The sequence below is a fragment of the Primulina huaijiensis genome, chromosome 4, assembly GCF_012295235.1.
Source record: "Primulina huaijiensis isolate GDHJ02 chromosome 4, ASM1229523v2, whole genome shotgun sequence".
NCBI classification, from domain to species: Eukaryota; Viridiplantae; Streptophyta; class Magnoliopsida; order Lamiales; family Gesneriaceae; genus Primulina; species Primulina huaijiensis.
This window is the reverse complement of record NC_133309.1, coordinates 11,998,914-12,008,168: the sequence shown is the minus strand read 5'-3', so window position 1 is coordinate 12,008,168 and position 9,255 is coordinate 11,998,914. Positions and strand designations below refer to the sequence as shown.

Genomic DNA, 9,255 nt, shown 5'->3' with positions numbered 1-9,255 from the left:
CAAGAGGGTTTAGCTCTCTGTAATGAATTAAAATTAAATAATCAGATTAAAAGACAAAATTTACTTAAGAGAAAACAACTAGGTAAATTTTGTGATCAATTTGGTATGGACCTACCTAATAAAGGTAAAAAGAAAATAATAGATAAAGACGAAAGACCTTATAGGAAGAAAAGACATTTGTCTGATAGACAAAAAGATAGAAAGAAGAAAAGAAAAGAAAGCCGTGAATTACGGAAAGCTGAAAATTATAAAACTAAAAATAAAATAATTATTTGTAGAAAATGTAAAAAGCCAGGACATTATGCTAATCAATGTTGGGCTAAAAACAAAATTAATAATTTAGATATTGATGAAAATCTTAAAGATAAAATCAATAAAATAATAATGGATTCTAATCAGAATTCAGATATTCTTCATATTTGAGTTCTTCGTTAAGTTGTCCTTCATTCATCAGTGGAGCGACTTTGAGTACATGACTGAGGTCTGGGACATATTTCCTCAGTTGCGAGATGTGAAAAACGTTGTGAATCCTGAACATTTCAGGTGGCAAAGCTAGACGGTAAGCTAAGGTTCCCACCTTTTCCAATATCTCGAACGGTCCTACATATCTCGGGTTTAACTTTCCGGATTTGCTAAACCGAACCACTCCTTTCATGGGAGAAACCTTGACATAAGCTTTTTCACAAATCTCCAATTCCAACAGTCTTCTCTTCAAATCAGCCCAACTCTTTTGTCTATCTTGGACTGCCTTGAGTCTTTCCCTGATTATGGCTACTTTGTCAACGGTTAATTGAATAAGCTCTAGTCCAGCAACAGCCTTTTCTCCGACTTCATCCCAGTATAGAGGCGACCTACACTTTCGGCCATATAGAGTCTCATATGGAGCCATCTCGATGCTACTGTGATAGCTGTTGTTATAGGCGAATTCTATCAGGGGTAATTGTTCACTCCAGTTTCCAGTAAAATCTAGAGCACATGCCCTCAACATGTTCTCGAGGGTTTGAATTGTTCTCTCGGTTTGGCCATCAATTTGTGGATGGTAAGCCGTACTGAGAGTTACTTTGGTTCCCATGGCCTTCTGTAAACTTTTCCAAAATCTTGATACAAATCTTGGGTCTCTGTCAGACAGTATACTTACTGGGACTCCGTGTAGTCTCACTATATTGTCCATATATAAGGTAGCTACTTGTCCAAGTTGTAATTCATCCGTACTGGCAAGAAATGTGCAGACTTGGTCAATCTGTCAATGATTACCCAAATTCCATCGTGACCTTGCCTTGATCTTGGTAGTCCTACTACAAAATTCATGGAGATGTTATCCCACTTCCAATTTGGTATTTCCAATGGCTGTAAAAGTCCTCCAGGCCGTTGGTGTTCTGCCTTGACTTTTTGACAGGTCAGACATTTGGAAACAAAGACAGCTACGTCTTTCTTCATTCCGTTCCACCAGTAATTATTTTTCAGGTCTCTGTACATTTTGGTGATTCCTGGATGTACTGAAAATCTTGATTTATGTGCCTCGGTCATTACCTCTTCTCGAATTCCATCGATATCGAGCACATACAACCGTCTTTTCATCCAAAGGATACCATTCTCATCAATTTGAAACTCTGGATCCTTTTCTTCTTGGATCTGTTCTTTAATTTTAATGATAGAGGTGTCTTGAATCTGCTTTAATTTAATGGTTTCCCGAAGTCCTGGTTGCGCCGATAGTGAAGATAAACTCATGTTTCCAAAATTTCTTAGACTCAATGCATCTGCCACCTTATTCGCCTTACCCAGATGATAACTGATTACCAAATCATAATCTTTTAGATGTTTCATCCATCTTCTTTGCCTCATATTTAATTCTATTTGGGTGAAAATGTACTTGAGGCTCTAGTGATCAGTAAAAACTTCGCATTTCACTCCATAAAGGTAGTGCCTCCAGATTTTAAGCGCAAATACCACTGCGGCTAACTCCAAGTCATGAGTGGGGAAATTTTGCTCATAAGGTTTTAGTTGCCGGGAGGCATAAGCAATTACCTGACCTTCTTGCATAAGTACACACCATAATCCTCCCTTTGACGCATCTCTATATATAGTGAAATTCTTACCATCCTCGGGAAGAATTAGTACTGGTGTGGATTCAAGTTTTGTCTTCAGAGTTTCAAAACTTCTTTCACATGCCTCATTCCAAATGAATTTCGAATTTTTCTGAGTAAGTTTGGTGAGTGGGATGGCTATCGAAGAAAATCTTTCCACAAATTTTCTATAGTTGCCAGCTAAACCAAGAAAACTTCTTACTTCGGTTACTGTTTTAGGTTGTGGCCAACCCTTGATGGCCTCTACCTTCTTAGAGTCTACTGACACCCCAAATTCAGAAATTATATGTCCTAAGAACGCCACACTTTTCAGCCAGAATTCACACTTCTTGAATTTGGCATATAGTTCCTTTCCTCTCAGTGTTTTCAACGTGAGACGCAAATGGAGCAAGAGTTGCTGCCAAGGCCGTAGGAGATGTTTGTTATTTTTGAACAATGATTTTAAGTTTAGTTTTAAGAGATGTTTTGTTTGTACCAGATTTGGTGAAAAACATTGTTTCCATTTCTATGTTGATAAAGATGGATATTCTTGTTTATTTGGCAAATGTGTTTGCAATATTTACAAGAATGAATGTTTGATTGGTATTAGAGAACTTTAAAACGATCTCTATAACTTAAAATTGAAAGATATTCCAATAAATGTCCATTTAAAGGCCGACTCCATATGAGATATGGATGGGTAAGCCTCCCAAATATTCTTATCTTAGAATATGGGGATGCCCTGCTTATGTGAAGCAGGTAGTGGGAGACAAATTGGATAGTCGATCCATTTTATGCAACTTTGTGGGATATCCAAGGAATTCAGTTGGATACTATTTCTATCATCCCCAAGAAACAAAGGTGTTTGTTTCTAGGAATGCAACTTTTTGGAAAAGAAATTTCTATTGGATAGAAAAAGGAGGATGATAGAACTCGAAGAAGTTCGAGAGACACCCACAATTGAAGAACCTACACCCGAAGAGCCAAGAGAGGAGATACAAGCTCCTAGAAGATCCGATAGGGTCTCGAGACCACCTATGAGGTATGGTCTGCTTCTTGAAGGGGGCCATGATGAGCCTATCCATGGATGTGAACCAAGGACCTTCAAGGAAGCGTTATCTGATGCCGATTCATCCAAGTGGCTTGAAGCAATGGAATCTGAGATGAATTCCATGCATTCAAACCAAATGTGGAATCTCGTGATCCACCTGAGGGAATTGTTCCCATAGGGTGTAAATGGATTTACAAGAGGAAACTTGGGGCGGATGGGAAGGTATTGACCTTCAAAGCGCGATTGGTCGCAAAAAGATATACTCAAAGACAAGGAGTTGACTTTGAGAAAACCTTTTTCTCCAGTTGCAATGTTCAAGTCGATAAGGATATTGCTAGCCATAGCTGCATGGTATGACTATGAGATATGGCAGATGGATGTCAAGACAGCCTTTCTTAATGGGGATATTAAGGAAGAGATTTACATGTCTCAACCTGAAGGGTTTACATCTGTCGGAAGTGAGCATATGGTATGCAAACTTCAGAGATCTATTTATGGTCTAAAGCAGGCATCTAGGAGTTGGAACCTCAGATTCGATAGTACAATCAAAGAGTTTGGTTTTACTAAGAATCCTGAGGAACCCTGTGTATAAGAAAGTCAGTGGGAGTGCTGTGACATTCCTGGTGCTTTATGTTAATGACATTCTACTCATTGGGAATGATGTAGGAATGTTGCAATCAACTAAATTATGGTTAGCAAGTAAGTTCTCGATGCATGACTTGGGTGAAGCATCTTTTGTATTGGGAATATAGATCTATAGAGATAGATCAAAAAGATTGCTTGGTCTCACCCAGTCCACATACATTGATACCATCGTGAAGCGATTCTCGATGGATGAGTCCAAGAGAGGACATCTACCAATGTGTCATGGCGTGTCCCTATCCAAGTCTATGTCTCCCAAGACTGATGCAGAGATAGCGGCGATGACAAGCATTCCTTATGCATCTGCGATTGGTAGCATCATGTATGGGATGATATCTACACGTCCTGACTTGGCTTTCGCACTAAGTGTAGTGAGTAGAAATCAATCGAACCCTGGTCTTCCACACTAGAAAGCTGTGAAAGACATCCTCAAGTATTTGAGAAGGACCAATAAGTTGTTCTTGGTTTATGGAGGTGGAGAACTGAAATTGGAAGGCTATACCGACTCTAGCTTCCAAAGCGATATCGATGACTCGAAGTCAACCTCTGGGTTTGTATTCATGCTCAATGGTGCTGCTGTCTTTTGGAAGAGTTCCAAGCAAGACAATACTGCGGATTCCAGCACAGAGGCCGAATACATTGCCGCATCAGATGCAGCAAAGGAGGTTGTTTGGATAAAGAATTTCGTCCAAGAGTTGGGCGTCATTCCTAATGGAGTTGCTCTTGTCTCGGTGTTTTGGGACAACACGGGAGCTGTAGCTCAAGCAAAGGACCCAAGGTTTCATCAGAAATCCAAACACGTATTGAGAAAGTACCACATCGTCCGAGAGATTGTGGAAAAAGGAGAAGTGTCGGTTGACACAGTCGGCTCCGCAGATATTGTTGCTGATCCACTAACTAAGCCTTTACCTGGACCATTATTCGAGAAGCATCGCGAATCGATGGGTTTGAAGCATATGGGTAGTTGGCTCTAGTGCAAGTGGGAGATTGTTAGAGTAGGTGCCCGTCGAGCCAAGTGTTGGCCGAGTGTTCACAATGAAACTCTATGTATAAGCAATCTTTATTTTAATAATATTTGAAATTATTATTTTGGCACATCTTTATCTGTATACCCATGCTAGTTGCATAGATAAAGCCCTTGAATATACAAATAGTAGAAAGAATATGAGATGCTCATATGATGAGTATCATGAAACTCATATTTGGAATACTGTATATTCTAAACAGTTCCTAGTCGATTCAGCCGCCGCTAAGAAGGATATAGGCCGCTCGAGCTTGAGACTAGTATCTGCGATGTGAGTACCATGTTTCATTGGTAGGGGACATTGTGATGTCCGAGCATGCAGATAGGTGCTCCTGGTAGAGTGCACTGAACAACCCTCCATTAAAGGACTTTCCAAGTGGTTCTCACTTATCGAGTGGAAAAGTCCTAGTTTATGGTTGTACACCATTAGTCCTTATGACCCGGGACAACATTGAGACTCTATGTGCTAGAATTACACTTTGACTTGTTTACCGACTCTCATGGGGTCATCAGGTGGCAAGGTTGGGTGTTCTGTCGAAACATATAGGAGTCGATGCATTGTAGTCGGGGATTCACCGCTTACCTACGGGTATGGATATCCTATGTGTTTTTCATGTATATGTAGTTTGAAATCTCTGATCAGAGTATGGTGGTAATTATGAAAGGGGTTTCATAGATTACACCATCGATGCAACTACGACATGACACATAGTATCGATTCATTGACAACTCTCGATATACCAATGGTTGTCGAATCGGTCGGGATATATGAGATGAAGGGACCGTACTGTACGCTAACCATAATTGAATGGTTCTTGCAGGCACTATCATTTGATACCTAGGGAATCATGTAAGCGATGCTGCTAGGCGTTTAACATGATTGGTTGGGTACTATCAGACTTGAGTTCTGACGTTCTTGTTATCAAGGAGTTGATAAGTAAGAATGGAGCAATTGGGGTATGCTCAAATAAGGACATGTTTAGTCCGAATCACATGGAGATGTGAACCCACGGCTAGTTGTATCAATGAACCATTGAGGACTACACAAGTACTAGCTTTCTAGATCCCGTTGAGAAGTAAAATAGTTCAATATGTTGAACGGCTTATAAATGAGTTTATAAGCATAAGGAAAAATGGAAGTATGACTTCTATGAGGGAAATATAACTTTTAATTTGTGGAAGTGTTTCTAAATTAAAAGTTGGTCAAATAAATAATGTATTTGAAAATTGTGATTTATATAAACATTATTATGGACTAAATTAAATTAATTCAAGTGTTGAATTAATTATACTAGTTGGCCTAGTAGAGTCCAAATAATTAAATTAATTCAAGTGTTGAATTAATTCAATAATATTGGGTCTTGTAGAGCTCAATAGGAAATAATTATTTAACTAGTGGGCTTGAGTAAAATCAAGACAAGTTTAAATAGTCTCAAATGTGTTTGAGATATTTAAAATAAAAGTCCATGGGTTTTGTAAATGTTACATGCCCAAATAATATAATATGCATGGGGAGGTGAAGAGTTGAGAGACAACCATTTTTAATTAACAAGGCATGTGTCTCCCATGCTCACTTTAACTTTTGATATACCAAGAAAATAAACTCTTCTCTCCTCCCATCACCATATGGCCGAAATTTTCACACCTAATTATCCCTCATTTTTCTTTCTTCAATTGTTGAGGAAAACTCATTCTTCTCAATGAAAAATGCTCCAATTTTTCTAGTGCAAAATTAGAGTGGTTCTAGCTAGATGGTGGTGGGCTTGATTTTTGAACAAGGAGTGTTCAAAGGGAGGCTTGTGGATTGTCATCCTTGAAGAGCCTAGTTGTTTACAACTTGGTTGGAGCCATTACATCAGTCTTTGAGATTGATAGGTATATTTTTCTTAACACCCTATGTATGACATTTTGGTGTTTTTGTATTTGCTACACATCTTAGTAGAGGGTGTTCGATTTTCTTCTTGAAAAAAAAAAAATTTTGAACTTCCGTTGCTTATTAGAACACCCTATTCAATCTCCTTTCACTCTCTCGGTAATTCCTCGGGGAAAACATCTGGAAATTCTTGAATAATTGGTATATCCCTCAACTTTGGGACTTCTTCTTCTTTGATCTCAGTGATCATCGCCAGATAAATTTCTTCTCCTCCTTTTATGGCCTTCCAGGCTTGTGAGGCGGATAACATAGATTTCCTTTCCTTGGATTTTCCGTGGTATATGACTTCTTCTCAATGAAAAATGCTCCAATTTCTTCAAAAGTTTGTTTGCTGATACCAATTTTACAGTTTCGATACACTTTGTGTGTCTCAATTATTTTACTCGCCGGTGTTGCCACTCTTAATGGTTCATTAAGAGTATCATGTTCAAGTTTAAGTTTCTTAGCAAATCTTCTAGACACAAACGAGTGTGTAGCACCACAATCAAACAAGGTATATGCATGCATTTCATTGAGTAACCTGCCACCACTTCATTGGTGTTATCAGCTTCCTCCTGGGTTGTTGCGTACACCCGCGCATTAGTATTGTTTTTTTTCGGTTTGATGGGTCCCGTCCCTTTGTCTTTGTTGTCTGGGCAGTCCTTAATCCGGTGACCCACTTTACCGTATTTGAAACACGCACCTGTTTTCCGATAACATTCTCCAATGTGCTTCTGTCGGCATGTATCTCACCACTTTCCTTCGATATTGCCAGCACTGCTGAAATTTACTCTTGGAGGTCCACTTGAATGATTCGGCTTCTTGAATTTGGGACCATTTCGAGCAGATTGGCTGACCAATGGTCTCTTGTTCCTATGTTCCTCTTCACAGCGCTTGATATCTGTTTCCGCGCTCATCGCTGCGCCCATCAGATCAGCAAAATTATTCGGCTTGAATACTGTTAAAGCCGATTGAATCCGGCTGTTCAGTCCTTTCTTAAAGCGATACATTTTCAATGTTTCGTCAGACATGATTGTTGGGACATAAGTTCCCATATCGTTAAATCTTGAAGTGTATTCCATCACTGTCATGTCTGGGGTCTGCTTGAAGTTTTCAAATTCGTTCAACTTCTGCAGACGAAACTCGGCTGGGTAGAATTGTTTCAAAAATTCTCTCTTGAAACTCTGCCATGTGATTTCTTCTACTTCAGCTAGAGATGGTGACACAGTTTCCCACCACTTTCGTGCTCTGTCCTCTAGAAACGGTGTTACAACTTCTACTCTCAATTCTTCAGGCACTTCCAGTAGGTGTAGTTGGGATTCGACATTTTTGAACCAGTTATGACTGACTTCCGGGTCTGGGTTTTCATTGAAAGTTGGAACTCGATTCCTTCTCAGAGATTCATAAGGATATTTAAATCCACGCGGTTGGGGTTCCGGTGGTGGCTAGATAGCGTTGGCAAAGGGGTTCACGATTCCTTACAACGTGGCGGCTACTATGGTAGCTATTGCCATCATATCTTCTTGACTGAGATTCACTCTCGGTGGTGGTGGCGGATTTTCATTTTGGTTGGCGCCACGAGGGTTACGGTTGTTTCGGGGTGGTCTGCCTGCCATTTCCTATAAAAATGTATTTTATTAATTTATTTGCCATGATGTAGAATCAAAATAATTTCATAAATTATGAAATTCATACAATCAAAAGTTTCAAAATAAAGGATTAATCAAAAATTCTAGATACAGTCGATGCCTAATCTAGAGTTCTCTCCCTACTCATCTATGACTTCACCGTCTCCTACTGCCTCATTAATCTCCTCTTCTTCAATAGGATTTTCTTCTTGGTTAGCTTCACGTTCTTCCAAGAGTTCCTCCATATTGATCATGTTATTCTTTAGCTGATCAATATGATTTTGCAACTGTGTGTTGTGGTGGTCAAGGTTGTTTACTTGCTCTTGAAGCTCCTGTATTGTTGATTGGCTTACTTTTTCATCGATTTCTTGTTCTTCGATCCGTTCCTCAAGACGGCGTTGTGTTTTGAGAAGGCTATCATCCCTGATTTTGAGTGTAAAAATCCTATCTTGAGCTTTGTTTAACTCTTGCTTGGTGATCTCGTGACGACGTTCCGACTCTTGATGATAGGCAGCATAACGTCTAACGTCCTCGCGTAGTCTCTTCTCTTCCTCTCTGGCTTCACGAAGATCCTCCATCATGCATACATTATTCCCATCCAACTGGTAGTTGTCTCTCTCAAGTTTTTCATTTTTTTCTTTCAGTGTTTTGATTTATGTCTCCTTTTCCTGAAGTTGTTTTTGAAGTTCATTTATAATGCCTTGAAGATCCATGTTTGTTTTCATATAAAAAAAATTACAATTTTACTGATAGTATACTCATCCAATTTTAAATATGCAATAAGATAATAGAAAGTTTCATTTAAAAATAATTCGGTACATAATATTTTCTTAATTGCAATTTCACTACATTCCAGATACGTTTAAAATCTTGATACTAATCTAGTCTATCATCTCTTCTCTGTCGTTGTCCCTGTCACTGTCACTGTCGTCTCC

The 9,255-nt window shown here is 39.1% G+C and overlaps 1 protein-coding gene across 1 annotated transcript; it reads right to left on the bottom strand.

Moving 5' to 3' along the window:
* Positions 1 to 7,441: 7,441 nt before the first annotated feature.
* LOC140974895 (uncharacterized) lies at positions 7,442 to 8,206 on the bottom strand. The gene is made up of 2 exons (XM_073438385.1): positions 8,175 to 8,206; positions 7,442 to 8,081 (listed from the first exon to the last, which is right to left on the bottom strand). Exons 1-2 carry the CDS (start codon positions 8,204 to 8,206, stop codon positions 7,442 to 7,444), a joined length of 672 nt encoding a protein of 223 aa, XP_073294486.1.
* Between the last annotated feature and the right edge of the window lie 1,049 nt (positions 8,207 to 9,255).

Bases quoted from the DNA above. Each gene is read 5' to 3' on its own strand.
- LOC140974895 (XM_073438385.1), bottom strand. From the start codon at position 8,206: ATGGCAATAGCTACCATAGTAGCCGCCACGTT. The intron at 8,082-8,174 runs GTAAGGAATCGT...ATCTCTGAGAAG, and splicing joins ACCATAGTAGCCGCCACGTT to GAATCGAGTTCCAACTTTCA.